Source organism: Lampetra planeri, chromosome 9, assembly GCF_965212315.1.
Source record: "Lampetra planeri chromosome 9, kcLamPlan1.2.h2, whole genome shotgun sequence".
NCBI lineage: Eukaryota > Metazoa > Chordata > Hyperoartia > Petromyzontiformes > Petromyzontidae > Lampetra > Lampetra planeri.
In genome coordinates this window covers 3,782,446-3,799,316 of record NC_136115.1, presented here as the reverse complement: position 1 = coordinate 3,799,316, position 16,871 = coordinate 3,782,446, and the positions used below count along the sequence as shown (strand labels likewise).

At 49.4% G+C, this 16,871-nt stretch overlaps 1 protein-coding gene across 1 annotated transcript in view; it reads right to left on the bottom strand.

Moving 5' to 3' along the window:
- The window catches only part of LOC144720579 (anthrax toxin receptor 1-like), a 66,201-nt gene that overhangs the window by 47,490 nt on the left and 1,840 nt on the right, over nt 1–16,871 (bottom strand). Inside the window, exons 3-10 of the mRNA XM_078597402.1 lie at nt 12,573–12,644; nt 11,761–11,832; nt 9,930–10,011; nt 9,089–9,122; nt 8,238–8,317; nt 7,098–7,166; nt 5,948–6,028; nt 2,657–2,717 (exon numbers count right to left, since the gene is read on the bottom strand). Of these exons, the coding sequence (XP_078453528.1) occupies nt 2,657–2,717; nt 5,948–6,028; nt 7,098–7,166; nt 8,238–8,317; nt 9,089–9,122; nt 9,930–10,011; nt 11,761–11,832; nt 12,573–12,644 (551 nt within the window). The remainder of the gene's footprint in view (nt 1–2,656; nt 2,718–5,947; nt 6,029–7,097; nt 7,167–8,237; nt 8,318–9,088; nt 9,123–9,929; nt 10,012–11,760; nt 11,833–12,572; nt 12,645–16,871) is intronic.

The window sequence follows — 16,871 nt, the reverse complement described above, 5'->3', positions numbered from 1 at the left end:
CGGGGTTTGCGGTCTGGGGACCGCTCGCGCGATAAATCACAACGCATATCCGGTGGCTCGGCTAAATCGGGGCCACAGGCGCAACGCAAGACCGGGGCCAGTGCCCTCCCCGGGTGTTCTTGGAGCAGGCCGCGACTCGCCGGAGCCGCGCACCTCGCCGTAATGTTTGTATCGACCTTGAACCCTCATTTGAATTGGCTATAGTCTTGGGAGGAAAATGAAGCGCTGATTACTGAGCTGTGAAATTAATACATTTATTCGCGTCGGCTTGATATGTAACACTAACTGATCACCCCGGACACAATATTAATACCTTACATTGTGCCAAACCGGGCCTGCTTTACGGTCGTCAGTCGAGCATGATTGCTTTATTGTGTCAATTTAAATATGGATATACGGTGTGGGTTTAATGACTTTCGGGGAGAATGAGTCCGTTAGACAAGACAGTCCCAGCCAATTCGGAAGGCCCCCCCCTTCCCCGGGCCAAAGCACGGGAAATGTACATGCACACGCGCGCACACACACGTCGAGATTTTGACACCCACTGTAATAAGCACATCAGAGGACAAATTGGGTCCAATTATAGCCTGAATAATAATTATAGGTGCGATGACTCCAAAATGATCATTTCACTTTAATATCACCCACTCATTATTTGAGCACACACTGCCAAAATACTTGTCGTCGCACGCTGCCTGCTAGTGACAACATATTTGGCCTTTTCGTCGTTAGGCACGCTTTACGCTGCTAATCTGACCTCGAGCTCGCCGACGTTGGGAAGTTAGCCGATTTATTTGTTCTATTTTATTTCCTCGCTTGAGGCTGGGGGGCGGGGGACAGGCAGCGCAGCGCGACCTGCCGTCTTTCCCGTCTATCGCCGTCGCTTCCTCGCGCAAGGCCCTGCGTTGTCGCCCCGCCGCGTGGCGAGGGGCCAGGGACACAATGGCAGCCGCGGCACGGCCGAGGTGGCGTCCGAATCGAGGATGGCGGCGCGGGGGTCGGTGAGGAACTCGCTTGCCGTGGTGGTTTGACCTCCGTCGCGCACCCACTCGCTGCTTTGTCGTGCGCCACCCCCAGCCGCCAGGCCGGCGTGGCCAGCTAAGCTGGCCGAGGATCAGATCGTCTTCTACCACTCAGAGGATCTCACTTAATGCTGCGAGAGACCAATGAAATGTACGACCTGACTGGTATTTTTGTTTTTATTGCAAATTTGTGATAATACAGCAGCGGTGCGGGAGTGGTGGCACAGTGGTTAGCGCACTGCGATATGAACCGGGGGTGACCTGATTTCCTCGGTTTGGTTCCTGGGCCGCGGACAACGTGAGTAGCGAGTGATACCTGAACCGGCCCCACATGACTGACACAGCACGGGCGAGGCCTTTATCCAGCAGAGGATTGACAAAGGACGATGCACAGCCATGAAATGTATTTCATGCGGTTGCTGCTTGCTTATCGTAATTTGACTTGATTTTATTTAGTTACATTTGTTATCCTACCTACCTCTCTGACCTCACCTCTCCCTACGCTTACTCTGACAGGTCATAAATGCACGGCCTCTCTCATCTTACTATCATTCTCTACATAATGGGAGGTCGCGCTGTCTCCTTTGCTACCTCGAGGTGTGTGTCTATAGCTGACTCCATTGCTATGTTTAAATTAAAAACTAAAGAGCCGATATGTACATGTTATAAATTCGTAGATTTTTCTTAAATGTCGCTTGACCTGATGCTTAGGAATATGCGTCCGTAGGATATACTTCGAATGCAATAACGATTTTATTGTCGTTATTTAATATTTAACTTGATCTCAAAGCCAACAATCAACCGTGACACGTTGGTGACATTTCTCAGTTCCACACAGTACAAGTAAAACGACATCTCATGAAATAACAACGACAGTTTCAATTTATAAATCGCCTAAATGCCGTTGCGTCTCAAGAGACTTTACAACAATCAAGGAAAAAACACACGCTGGTATAGGTGGGAAGGGTGGGAGGTGGAGGGAGGGGGGATTTGGGGAAGGAAATCATTGGAGAGCGGAGAAAGCGACGGTGCAGCACAGCCCAAAGATAGAGCAACAAGACTCGTCGGAGGTTCAGTGTTTATTTCCGAGGCTCATAGAGCGAGACTAAGACACAAATAGTATTATTGGGGTCCGGCATTAATGGCCTAGGCCAGGGGTCAGCAATTAAAATAACAAGAAGAGCCATTTTTTTTTAATCGGTAAAACAAAAAAAACCCTCAATATTTCAAGAAAAAGAAAAAAATCCCTCAATATTTCAAGAGCCACAATGCACTGTGTTGGTAAATACAAGGACGGTGGTTCCTTGATGACGCCGACCCCCTGACCTAGGCTCGTACAGCCAGGCTGAGGCACCTTTGCAAGTCTAAAAAAAAAGCAACACCGACAACAACGAACGCAGCCGGGGCAGCAGCAGCAGAAACGAGTTCAGAGCATTGTTGCGGTGGTGAGGGCTTTGGGGGTGGGGAGGGGGGTGAGTAGGACAAGCCCTTCAAATTGCATCGGGCGGCGTTTGCTCCGTTGCATTTCCAGTGACGTTAAAGAGCGACGTTGGCGTGGACGCACACACGGCGGGCGGGGGAGGGGGGGCGGGGGGGTGGGGGGGGGGGGCGGGGGGGGGGGCGAGCACACGTACCTCCGATGCAGATGCTCGATGGGTCGACGGATGTGATCCCGGTGCATGACTTCTTCAGGATCTAAAGGGGGTGGGGGGATACAGAGCACCATCACACGCGTGGGTGAGCGTGTCACGGATTCGCGGCGGGGAGGGAGGGAGGGAGGGGGGGCACGGCGGACATCCGAGCGCTGCAATTTCTGCGCCGTCGGCCGTTTACGATTGGGAGGCGAGCGCTTCTCACCGTGCGTGGGTAAAAGCTGCTTACATAATTTATGTGGGGAGTCAACGGAGCCTCCCCCTCCCCACAGGCTTGCCCCCCCCCTCCCCTTTCACAGCACACACCAGAGGTCGCAACCGGGTACCCGATACCCGTACCCTACCCGATACCCGGCTACCCGTACCCGGCTGGGTACGGGTACGGGTAGCCGTTTGCGACCCTGGTGCGGCCGGGTACGGGTAGGCCGTGAGTCACTGGTGAGTCACCGTTTGTCACTCATTTCCCAACGTCTTGTCTCTTCTCACAATTCAAGTTCCTAGAATCAACCCACCCGCGCCTGCAACATGGCTTCATCCCAGAGGTCGCAATCAGGTACCCGATACCCGTACCCTACCCGTACCCAGCCGGGTTCGGGTAGGGTACGGGTACAGCCGGGTACGGGTACGGGTACCCGATTGCGACCCTGGTGCGGCCGGGTACGGGTAAGGAATCAAACCCCGTTTGCGACCTCAGGTGCACACTCAAATCTCTCTATCTCCCTCTCTCCGACGCGACGTCCGACGTTTCGCGCCACGCGAGCCGGTGGCGGTCTCTTCGGGAACTGAACTCGACTGGAAAATGCACTTCCATGAAGATGTGCTTGGAAAAGGGAAGTTAGCCCCCCCCCCCTCCGCCCGCCCGCTGGCCCCCCAGATCGTGGTGAAGCAAAACGATCAGTGATGTCGTTGTCAAACGTCGCGCCAACACCGGCACGACCCCAACAGCAGAGCGGCCGCACGACAACAACTCACGAAGCAGCAGCATCACATACATCTGCACGAGGATATTTTGCAACAACAAAAAAATAAATAGAAAAATATTCCTTGCACTTTTACAAAACTGATTTTGCTTTTACTCTAGTTTGCATGTCATGTACGTATGTCGAACCGTACGTAGCCTACCGTGCTGAACAAATATAATGTATATCATTTTTGTGCTAACCCTCGGAGACTGTTTTTCTTTTAAACAAGTAAAGGCGCTGTGTGCATAAAAAAGAAAGCTTACAAATGTACTGGCTGTAATTTTTTTTTACGTTGCATTAATTTCCCAATTCTATAAACATTCCCTCAAAGCCCGTCTCGTTTGAGTAGCTTTAAATAAATCGAGCCACAATTCTGCGAATGTCTCTCCAGGGCGCCTTAATTTAGGCCCTGCACTTTATTTTCCACGAATGTAAAATCATTCTGAGAAGTAAGTTTCGTCGGAATGTAGGCGCGTGAGCTCTATTCAGCATTAGCCTGCTTTGTTGCAAAAACACCAGCTTCATCACCACTCGTGGCTTCCCTCTTTAATCAGCGCACGCTGACAGGCACACGCGGCATGTTGATCCATTTATCTACCCGAGTGCACACTCATTTAGCTACTTGCTTTGCTTTCATTCACTCACTTTTCATAGAACAATCGCACCGAGATACCCAATGTAGATAGAAAGGACACCACATTTCTCGGGGGTATATATATATCTATCGCCACGGTGGCTAGGAGATGTTAACTACCTCGCCTGGTATACAGGAGGTCGTAGGTTCCATCCCGACCCTGACGCCTGCTGTATAATTTGGAGTTTCCCACCATAGTCAGAAACGTGCGTTTCGAGTATTTGGCTGCTATACATTTCCACTTGATAAGCCACTTTGTTGAGCTATCATTTGCAAAAAGAGCTATTTCGATCAGTAGGCCTTACCTGGTCAAGCAAAAACAGTAGATTTTAGTTGTAGATATACACAGGCGGTCCCCACTTTCACGACGTCGCAATGCGTTCCTGGAAACCCCGTCGTCGGAAATCGGACTGCGATTTCCCCATAGACAGGGAAAAACGGTGGCGACATCACTTGCTGATGTTCTATATAAACGTAGCAATTGTGCATCGGACCGTCGTAAGCCGGAGACTGCCTGTGAATTTAAAACAAAACTGCCACAGCAGAGCCGGTGAAAGCAAGGCTCAGGTGCATACACAAATGTCTTTGTGTATAAATAAGTGCATCCATTTAACATCCCCATTTTAACATCATCATCATCAGCAGCAGCAAATCGAAGCATGACCCATCCACTGCTGGATGAAGGCCTTCCCCACCCAGCCGTCACCATCTCTCATGGCCATCGCGATGCAACGATACGTTGAGCGCCTGCACGTGAGCGGATTCCGTGGCTCCACCTCTCCGGAGGCCAATTCCTGTCGGGCGCGTTCCCAACCTTCGACTCGCGCTCCATCGTTAGCCTCGACCCACCGGCCATTGTCATTCACTCGTCCTGCCCAGCCCCGCCCACTTTCCTGAGCAACGTTCCGTCCCTAAAACCTGCGCACGTTTTCTCATCCAGGTCCTCCTCTCTCCGTCCCTCATTTTAGGTCCAGGCGTGGTTTAATTGTCAGCGCCCGTGCTTCTGATCCACGCTTAACAAAAAAAGGTGGCGACGCAGACTGATTAAAAACCTTCCCTGTTCACGCACATTGGCATGTTGCCTTTCATTGGCAAGTCGAGGCTTCCAAATGCACACCGTCTACCTCTCTATCCCGTCATTTTGATCTCGGCCCACTGTCAATGGCTTTCCGGGGCGTGCGCGTTCTGCTGTGTGTTCCATTCGTGTGTCACTCTGACAGATTGGATTTCGAGGGTTCATCGGAGAGAGTTGCCCGTGCCTCTCGCAACACGGTCACGTGCACAGGCCGCTAAATCACCATTGCTCTACGGCTCCCGGTGAACTATTGCAATTCGGGCCTCTCCGAAACCTTAGGGAGACAATGGCAAAGATCCACCAGGGGGGGGGGAGTGGGGGTCCAGCACCACGCCCGGCCGCCTTTGTCTCCCTATCAGGTGACATTTTACACACCGCACCGGGTACTCGTTTAAGGCTGAGTCGACCTAGGAGAGGCCCAGGACTGATTCAGATAATCGTCGCCGGTCTTGGCCACGAGCGGGAATGGAACTCGGTGCCGCTAACCACTCCACCACCGCTCCCCTTCAGAGAGCCGCACGGTCGCTCGCTGACAGATGTCGGTCTCGTAGCGTCGACGGCGCACGCTCGCACGGCTCGCGAGAACGCAGAGAGGCACTCACGGAGTTGATGATGTTTCGCAGGGCGCTGAAGCCCCCGTTGACTGGAAACACATGTTCCTTGCTGTCTGCGATCACGGCGAGCTGTGACAGATGGGTGGGGGGGGGGGCGTAGTTGTTAAAACTTGAATCGAGGTGCTCGCATGCTCGGAGCACGCAAAGGAGGCAAAGGGTAGAGTGTTCGTTATCAATGACAGGGGCGATGCGCGTGGAGGAGTGGTATTCTGTACACGACAGCGTTTTGTAGAAATGCGTTTCATTGTGTGATAGTTTTGTTGGGGGTTTTTAAAAGAAAATATATTTCGACTTTTTTTCTTCCCTGCTGGTTGTGTTGATCTCACTGCTGCCTATGCAGGTGGGATGGCCTCCAAATGATAAATTACGAAGAAAAAAAAACTAATTAGAGCCTTTTTAAAATCCACTGCTGGATGAAGGCCTCCCTCTCGGTCAAGGTGGTTTAACCATACTTCACCAACTCATTCATTGCGTATTTGTGAAGGGTAGGAACCCAGGCCTGGTTCAGATATCACTAGTCACTAACGGGTGTGCAGTATATTAAAATGAAAGAAAAAACAAACTCTTTAATAACAAGACCAGTGACTTTAATAATATTTATACACGAGCCTTTTGCCCTTCCAAGGATGAGTGTATTGCAGTAAATCTGAAACTTGCAAACGAAAAGCAGACCGCGACGTGATATTCATTGCATCAATTCGTGTTGAATTTGTAAGGCCGCGGTGACACTGACTTATTTCATTGAAAGGTTATAAACCCTTGTTCATGATGACGTCCTTTTTACTTATATTTCTCAATAGCGGAGATCGCGTGACGTGAGGGTTCTGCCTTTGTAGTGACGGTTGTAAGTTGACGCCGAGGAGGGGGGAGGAGGCGCCTCCCCCCCCATGTGGAGTGACGTCAGCCGCTAGTTATTATTAATGGAGGGGGGAGGGGTGTCCATTTGGAGGACGTCACCTGTGGGGGTTGGCCTCATGTGGAGTGACGTCACGCGCGGGACACACAGACATTATTGGGTCGTTATAGTAGTAAATTATCAAGTGTAATGAAATAAATTAGTTCTCAAAGACAACATACATGTGTGTGTGTGTTACACAACAAGATATACATAATAATATCAACAATAGAAATTATTTACCTGTTCATACTTAAAATCTTTTACGCCAACGGCATAGACAGAGGCTCCAACCGACCTTGCCCTGTCAGCCTGAAAGAAAATTATGAATTGAGAGTCACAACTTTGTTATTCAAATCCTTAGCCCTCCATCACGCACAGAAGAAAAGAGGCATTGCCCCAGACGACATAAACAAGAGAAAAGTAAACAATGTTATTGAACCTTTCTGCGCGATAAACCCTGGTAGGGTGTTGCATCGCTTTGCCAGACGTGATCTCTATTAATTAAACACAGCTGGCTTCACATTTGTTCAAACAGAAAAACTTCCAACAAAGCTGTAACAGATGTCTCTTGTTTTCTGTTTTCAAGCCCAAAGTGGAACATTGTCTTCGTTTCCAACGTCAGCGTACCAAAGCCTTGTTTTTTCCACGATTCGCACGTCGAGACGGAACAATCGACGATAGCCTTCCTAATAAAGGATTTCGGGTGAGGTCGCCGCGTCAGCGTAAATGTGTCGTTAACCCCGCCACCACCTGCCGCAACCAACCGGTAAGCTTTGGATGTAATTACCAGCGAAACGTCACAGTGCTCAGGTTGCAAATGTTGTGGATTTACTCTCCAACACGCCGGTGGGCTGAAGTAGTAACTCATTGGCACGTTTTGTTTACGCGACAAACCTTAGCCTCCACTCATGCCATGAACATTCATCGGTAAGAGGAACGTGAAACTAACTCCGCTACGTGTGCACCTCTTTGCCTCGTAGTTTGGGGTTCGGCCCAATGTGACAGTGATACACAACGGTTTCTCGTCACCCTCCAGTCACACAGGCCAAGACTGTGCGAGTAGCCACCGCTACAACATCCGTGAATGGCTTTGGCTTTTTTCGTGGAATTCTTGGAGATTCGTTCAAGGAGGGCGGCAAGCGGCGGCGGCGGTGGAATGCGGAGGGAGTACCGGGAGCGCGCTCGGGGCTGAGAATTCTAGGAAAGTGACCTCACGCGAGCAGAAACCGGAGCGCAGAAGTGATGGTTTTATTTGATCTCAAGACATGAAATCAGGGCGAAAAATGTTTTCATCCTGAAAGCAGTACAAAATCGGTTCGTGCGAGGTGAGGGTAAAAATGCAGGCTTTGTTCCCCACGCCCCGGCGACGAATCATATTACCGATTTCTTCGCGTAGGGAAAGAGGTTTTCAACGAGGTCTCCATCGGTGAGGGATACAATCACACTCGACACTCTTCTCCCTGGCGAGGACACAAGCGCGGACGGCACGGGCTTCATCGGACGCAATCAAAGGGCAGATGTCCTAAGTCAAATAATATAAATTTCTTAAAGCAAATGTGGTTTCTCGTGGTGCTCATTTCCTGTTCACAGACCCTGAGGCAGTAATGGGAATTCCACATTTCTGCGACAGAGGGTGGGTCTATCCGTGAAACATCCCCGTTGACTTCCCCACTGCGCAGTACTTATTTAATCGACTCCATAGGGATGATGCAGATGATGGTCTTACTCAATCCCGCCAACCAGAATTTGATATTGCAACCTTCCGATTGCAAGCTGATCGCTGCATCCATATGATAAAGAAATAGCGGATGTTGGCTTTGTGAATGACTTGACGGAAATTGCATTTTAAGCATCTGCAATGAACGACGATGTGATGTGCCAATTTCAAAGCACCATTGGACGATATTGTTTATGGCACCGAGAAGCAATGGATCTAACAATATGTTCACCACAGTCGTTTCCGTTCAAACCTTCATGGAATTGGAGAGATGAATCTCGGCAGCTCAAGGGTGAAGCTTTTACGGTTAATTTGTTTTTCATTGAAATATCAAAATGGATTGTTCAGCGGCGACGGCTACGAGTTAAAATCAATTTTAATGGAAGTGGGTTATAAACATGGGCCATCAAATGTAACAATAATGAATGGCTTATTTTGAAGTTCTAAAAAAAACCCCGTGAAAGAGCAATTAATCAGAGATGTGGTACAAGCACCTTCATAAAAAAACCCATACCTTTCTGTTGTTCACCCTCAATTTGTACGATTGCCTGAGAGATGAAAGGAAAACGCAGTTATTTTAAGTGAAATATTATTTTTTTGCTGCATGAATCTTGAGTCTTAAATATACAGCGTAAATGTTTGCAATGTATCACTGTGACCCGGGTGCAATCTGGTTATGCCCTAACAGAGATGCCGGGGTGGCTGCAAGAATTGTGCCACCGTCCAGAGGTGAACGCCAACCAGCTGGGCACAGAATCAGAATATTTATTTATTCTGCAGGATTCCGGTGAGATATCAAGCTCTTCTTTTCACAGATGTCCAGTAGGGGCAGGTCAGAACGTTACAACAACAAACAATTCAAAGACACGATAAGAGTGCCAAGTATTGGACGGGTAAATAAACAATTCGAAAAATATATACACATTTTTTTGGGGTATATTTCCAGGTAAAGTCCACCGAGCTATTTAGCTTTTTTTTCAGAAGCGACCTGGCAACTAATGACAGCTCAACGAAGTGGCATGTCACGTAGGACATCTTTAGCAGCAAAATAACCTCAATTACCGAGGACCCAACGAGAAAGAGGGACGTGGCATTCCATACAGAAGCCACGTTTACGAAAACTATAGCTAATCCTCACGCAGTCCCCACATCTCCTTTGAGCACGGTTGTTGTGAAAGAAGTTCAACGTAGATACGTACCTACTACATACGTAAGGATGATTTATTTTCATTTTGACTGTGAGGTTGCCTTAACGATGTAACTTCCCAGCAGTCAACAGGAAACACATTGCAAATGTGCCCCCGATACCATCCCAGATTGCACAAGCGTGAGCACGTGGGGCGCGCTCGCCATACCTCGTTGATGCCCTCGTGCATGTAAGTGTCTCCGGTTGGTTGTACATTTTTCAAGTCCTCCAAACCCTTTTTAATCTTTTGTCTGCACGGGGGCCCATGGGAGAAGGTACAAAGGTTTAACGTGATACATAAACATACCGTACAAGCGCGTGTGCGTGCGTGCGTGCGTTCATTTACTACCATGCGGTGAATGACCTCCACGTTGTCTGAAGATGACTCTTGTCGTATAACATCGGCCAACAAATGTGCTTTTGTCGAACAAGCCAAGCTCTGCTAATGACAATTATGAAGTTCAGAGAGTTGGTCTTCCTAAAACTAATGTGGCTTAAACATATTTGGTGGGAAGGCCGATAACCTGATGGGCTAAAATGTTATTATATTTTTGTTTTCAACATTCTTCACCACGCTGGTCAGTGCGGGTTGGGGGAGGGTCGAGAGGGAGGGCAGGAACGGTTCGTCAATAACTTACAACTGACATCTGCTTTGGCTGGGAATCAAACTCAGGTCACCGGGCTCATAGCGCAGTGGCGGCAACCACTCTGCCACTAATCCCCCCTAATACTTGTTGGAAAAAAAAGGTGTCCGTTTTGTTGCCAGATAAAAGAGTAAAAAACCAATTATCATATTTTGCTATTGGCAAAGGAGGTTCCAATGGTGTAAATACTTACCCCGAGCTCTCATACTCTGATGGTGCATTGTCTTTGAGTTGTGCGCCTTTTGGTGTCATCTGGTCCAACACCATGTGAGACTAGGCTCTAAGGAAAGCTGTCTCGGGTGTGGACCAATCAATTTCAAGGACAGTGCATACATTGTCAGTTGTGTTTTTTGTTTGCATTCCGACCGCAGGTATTGCGGTCAATGCAAACATGACTCCTTGTAAAAAAATATGTCAGTTTTGTTGCCAGATAAAAGGGTAAAAAAACAATTAACTTGTTTGAGTGTTCCACGTTACTATGGCAGGAAAAAAAACAACAACTGTCCACCGAACGAACACTGTCAACGTTCCACAAAGTAGTTACTCATTTTTATTAACCCTGGATGTTATAGAAGGCCTGAATTTTCATCCCCAATCAGGATCTCGATTGGCTATCAGCACCCTCTAAAACTCCGCACACAACCTCGCCGGCCAGATTAGCAAACAATCCGTCGAATATTCAACGGCACATTCTGGAGCAAAGACGCACGGCGGCGTGCGGCATGATCGTCCGCAGATCGTTAGCAGCAACGGAGATCGCTGCGTACTAAAGACGACGGGAAGCTCGTGCCGGAGTGACGGAGTGACAAGGCAGCGTGAGCGAGTATTGGGGACTCTGCACGGACTGCCGCTCTGAACGTATTGTTTAGTGAGAGGTGCGCGGGGCAACGATGTTGCTTTTGGAATAAAAATGTAAAGTAAAAAACGAAGAAAAGTCACACTGGACCTAACGTTGCTGTTTTATTTAAAAGCCACATGTCCGTGTAGCAATCTCTTCGAAAGAGCACGAGCTTTCATTCGAATTTTAAAATATAAGTGCGTGTGTTTAAGTTACTCACAACTTTTGGAAACTCTCTCAATGTCCGCGATAAGTCGTTACGTTTGTAGTGTGTGGCACAACATTATTTGTGATGAAGATGTAGTGTTTTTAGTGGAATTGTCACATTAGGTTTTTTTAAGTAGTTTATTTTTTTGTAATCCACCACTAAAAAAAAATCTGTGAACTGTTATATTTGTGTTCGTTGGTTGCTGAAGTACATAAATATCCGGGCGCACCGCTGACGTGCACAACCATAGTCCGTGACTCAAGGACGCAAAATAAAAAAACACGGCGGATCAAAAACCACAGAAATGTACCTGTCGGATGTCAATTCCATGATGACGTAACTCTTGGAGGAGAACACGATGTATGACAATCGCATCATCGGGCTGTGTGGAGGAGGGGCGGGCGAAACAAAAACCACGCGAGGAGTTCGTTTGCAACAACCGGTTCACCGCGATGCCCACAGCGTTCGCCTTCAGGCAGCACAAACGCAATGGAGACACCGACAAGTATGAACCGCGTTGTAAAATGTGGAGAGCTCTTTATCCAATCTACTGCTGCATTTCGGGGGGCTTCCCCACACCGTGCTTGCCGCAGGGGTTGTATGACCCATAGCTCACCATGCCGGTCAGTTTCCGTTTTGGTGAAGGAGAGCATAGCAGTACAGCACAGCAATGAACTCGAGCTGAACTTTATTATATCCATACAAGAACATTGCACCAGTAGGTCTCCAAATATGGTGGTGAACAAGTTAACACCACATTGCCTCCTTTAATTGTGTTGTAACCGGAAGCGTACAGGTCGAGAGAGAGAGCACTGCGCAGCTGCAATTTAGTTTTGCTTGAGGACACAAAAGGGCTGGGACCAGACAGAACACGGCATGGGAATCAGATGCCCCGGGGGGAGCGATGGGTGTGCCCACGTCATTTAACAACGACCGTCCTCGGGGCAGAGGGTCTGCTGAGTGCAATTGTTGCAACTATCCCACGGATCAAGTCGACGGAGCAAGCTTACGACACATGTACGGTGGACCGGGAAAAAATGTAAGAGTGAGTAGGCAATGTTGAAACATTTTATTATTATTTTTGCGGTTATCGTTATTCCCGATTTTTTTTTGTTCACGCACCTGACAAACTTTTCCGTGAGCTCTCTGACGAAGTCGTAGATTTCATTCCAGTGCATCCCCACGCTCCCCGATCTGCCGACGAGAAGTGGGGGGCCCGCTCCGAGTCAGGAAAACCGCGCGGCACAAACGTCACGCGTCACGCGACGTGCATTACCAGTGACTCCTGATCAACGAGCGCTCGTCGTCGGATGTGTTCAGCCTGCGGCGCGCGAAAGCCGACGACGGATGGCTGCTCGGGAAAAACACGTTTGCACATTTGCAAATAGCCCTTTGGTGCTCTCGTTTGGGTCCTCCAATGTTTCCAACAAGCCCTTGGAACAAAGTGGCCGGTTTTCAATAAGGCTAAAGTGCCTAATAGAAAGCCAACTTTACTGCGCATTGCTTCGTATTGGATCATTTTCACGAGAGTTATAGTGCCCCTCCTGTTACGGACGGACAGAGCTAATGCATGAACACGTTGAACCTTTAGCTGGAGAGCATTAAATCCTTGCACACAACGGCCTCCCGGGCACGCGCTCCACACTGGCCACAAGCCTGCAATGTCTCAGGTGGCAAGAAGTGTCACGCAGCCAGACCGATGGACATTTACGCATCTCAGCGAGTCAGGCTGTAAATGCCGCGTTACATTTAGCCATGATTTAAACCCTATGTGAAATAAAGATAAAGATCCCCCGTATAGCCTTAACAGACTGTAGGGGCAAGTGCTGTTAGCGAGCACCTATGAAGGCCGGAACGGTACACGAACGAGGGGGTGGGTGGCCAGCACCACGCCCGACCGCCTTTGTCTCCCCAGTGGCGATGTTTACACACCGCACCAGGTACTCATTTCAGGCTGAGTCGAACCTAGGGGAGGCCCAGGACCGGTTCAGATAATCGTCACTGGTGTTGGCCGTTAGCGGGAATCGAACCCGGGTCGCCAGGTTCATAGCGCAGCGTAGCGCTAACCGCTACACTACCGCTCCCCCTCAAATACACACACACACGTAGCAATCCAGCCGGTAACACGAGCATGGAACTTGTTATTGTGCACGAGGTTGCGGCGAAAAGCCCACGAGCGTGAGTCGACTGGACAGCTTAGCACTCACTGGAAGAGCCCGCGGCACACGGAGCCAAACCGAATACTGCATCGGCAAAATAAACGAGGATTGTAAGTCGTGGCATGGATAAGTGTGGCCGCGTTACACACTGGCACACAGTGAGCAGCTAATGTTAGGGGTAATGGAATCGCAGTGATTAGCCAGAGGGACCGTTCTACCGTAGATGTCATCTCTTATCTGTTGTCTCTGAGAAGGGAATCGAGGCGGATCGCAATGGGAAGGGGGTTGGGTGACGAGAGAAGAGATGTAGGGGGATGCGTGTTGGCTTCGTACAAGAAGAAAATACAACTACGGAAATGTGGACCTTAAAGATTCCGACCCTTGGATGATGCTGACTCGTCGTGTTTTTTTTTAATTCTTGATAGGAACTAGCAACCCGTACGTCATTTGGACGTGACCGTCTGTCCGCCCCTCCCAGCCAGTCAGCCAGCCAGCCAGCAAAACTTGTTTTTCTAATACCGATGAGTATGAAGTATGGTACCAACACTTTGTTGGAAGGCATACCCTTAGGGCACGTGTGTCTTATCAAACCACCTCTCAGATTTGCTCATTCGGGCGACTTAACACAATTCCGACCTGTTGACAGCTATTTTCCTCTCGAAAAATCGGCGTTCGAGGGAGCTCTGCATTCGAAGGCAAATCGGCCGCTGCGATCCGCCCTCTCTCACAAATTGGGCTCAAACCCCCCTCTGGCTGAGCCCGCGAGCCCCGAGAGGAGGGGCGTTTCCGGCGGCGAGATGCAGGAGAGATTAGTGCTGTGACCACGCAGAGCCGTGCCTCTTAGGGGTAAGGCAAATCGGGGCGATCACCCCCTGGGCCCCGCGCATTGGGGGGGGGCGGGCATTGGGGGGGAACCGGGGCCCTCGCATTGGGGGGCCACGCGCATTGAGGAGTCCAAAAGCATCGGTGAGGGGAGGGGGGCGCATTGGGGTGGGGGCCCGGGCCCCTCGCATTGGGGGGCCACGCGCATTGGGGGGGTCCCAAAGCATTGGGGGGGGGGGGCAGCACGTCGACGTCACTGTGTCGCCGAGTTGCCGTGGCTTCCGGCCGCCGAACTAATAAGCTAAAAGGTCGTGCTCATTGCACACAAAGTGCTTGCCACAAGTGACTCACAACACCTTGACGATCTGCTCAAAGAGCACAAACCACCAGGCGCACTCAGAAGCAGCGTTTGGCTATCACCGTCGAACAAAGACGGTCACATGCATCGCGGTCGCTTTCAGACGCGCTTCTGCGGCCGTCTGGAACGCTCTTCCGCCCGATATTAGGAAGCCACTGGAGCCATGGACTTTTAAATCATCTAGATGTTTAAACGAATTTCTTTAGGACTGCGTTTTAGTGTTTCGTGTGTTGTCCTTCCCTCCCCCCGCACCTCCGAGTAACACGGTCGGCTACGTACGGTGCGAGAGAAGTTCAACAAATGTGCATACATGACGGATGTAATAATCCCCCTCCCCCCTTAGGGGTAGCCCAGCTTACAGAGAGACTGTCGGGGCAAACGTTCTTGTGAGCGAGCGTCTATAAAGACCTGGAACAACGCATTGAACGGCAAACTGCGGTGGTCCGGCACCACGTCTCCTCCGTGTCGATGCCCACACACGACTGGCACCAGAAACTCATTGAAAACGCTGAGTCGACCGATATAAATATAAGGGGCCGTCCATAAATGACGTCACGCGATTATGGACGATTTTTGCCCCCCCCCTCCCCCTTCGTCACACGGCGTCACAAAAAGTCAGACCCCCCCCCTCAAATATGACGTCACAAAGCTCTGCCCCCCCCCCCCCCCAAAAAAAAAAACATGTTTCAAATCGCTTTAAACTATTGTCATTGTAGTACGTATTTAATGTGGCGCTGCAAACTGATGTTGTAGGAGAAAACATTTATTAAAAAAGTAATTTCATTAAGTAGAACGTGTTGTCTATATTTATTTAAAATTGCGCATTTTGATGTGACGTCACATTTCTCACCCCCGCCCCCCCCGTCGTCACACATCGTCACAAATGTCTAACCCCCCCCCCCCCTAGGTGCGTGACGTCATTTATGGACGGCCCCTCAGAGAGCGGTGCGCGAACCAATGTGCCACCGCTACCAGAGGTGTATTACTATGCTCATCATCATCAGCAGCAGTAACAACAACAAGAAGCCACCTTTTAACAAAGTCCTGCCAAAACACGCAAACCACGGCTCCTATGTATAAACAAGTCCTTGACTTACGCACCATTCGTAAGTGTGCATGTTCGTAAGTCGGAACATGAAACTGCACCGTTTTTAAACGAACATACGGCCAGTGTTACGGTCCAACAAAAAATGGAAGCATTGTTAAACTCATGACTAAGAAATAGTCTAAATTTGTATTCAATATTGCAATAAAAGACGAACATTAAGTAACATAAATCGAAAAATAAATCGGTTTTATTTTAACTTTCTTTGAGTCCTGATGCTGGCTTGTATGTCGGGAAGGACGCAATAAGTCCCGACAAATGAGCACACCACGCACAACAACGATCCCCTGTATAGCCTTTGTAGCACCTATGAAGGCCGGCACAACACACGAGGGGGTGGGTGGCCAGCACCATGCCTGGCCGCCTTTGACTCCCTCGTTGCGATGTTTACCATACACCGCACCGGGTACTCATTTGAGGCAGAGTCGACCTAGAGGAGGCCCAGGACCCACTTAGATAATTGTCACTGGTGTTGGTCGTGAGCGGGAATCGAACCCGGCGCGTCAAGTTTATAGCACAGCGCGCTAACCACTACACCACCGCTCCCCACACACAGAGACACACACTCACCAGGAATTATCCAGGATAAATAAAGTTCCTGACTTATTACATCTCGCGGAAGATCGCCCCGCTAAACAGAATTGTTCCTCAGTCCGAGTTCCCGTTTGCAAGTCAATGTTAAACAAAAACATCGATATCTCGTGGAAGCTCGTTCGTAAGTTGCGATTGTTCGTAAGTCGGATGTTCGTAAGTCGGGTGTTCGTAAGTCGGGTGTTCGTAAGTCAAAGACTGTTTGACAAGTTTAACACTATTCCGAGGTGTCGTTTCCTTTGTCTCCAATGCGAAAATTCGTTAGTTTAGAACTGCGCTTTGTTTGTTTGTTCAGTTTGTTTGTGTGTTTAGTTTGTGTGTTTGGTTTGTGTGTTTAGTTTGTGTGTTCAGTTTGTGTGTTTAGTTTGTGTGTTTAGTTTGTGTGT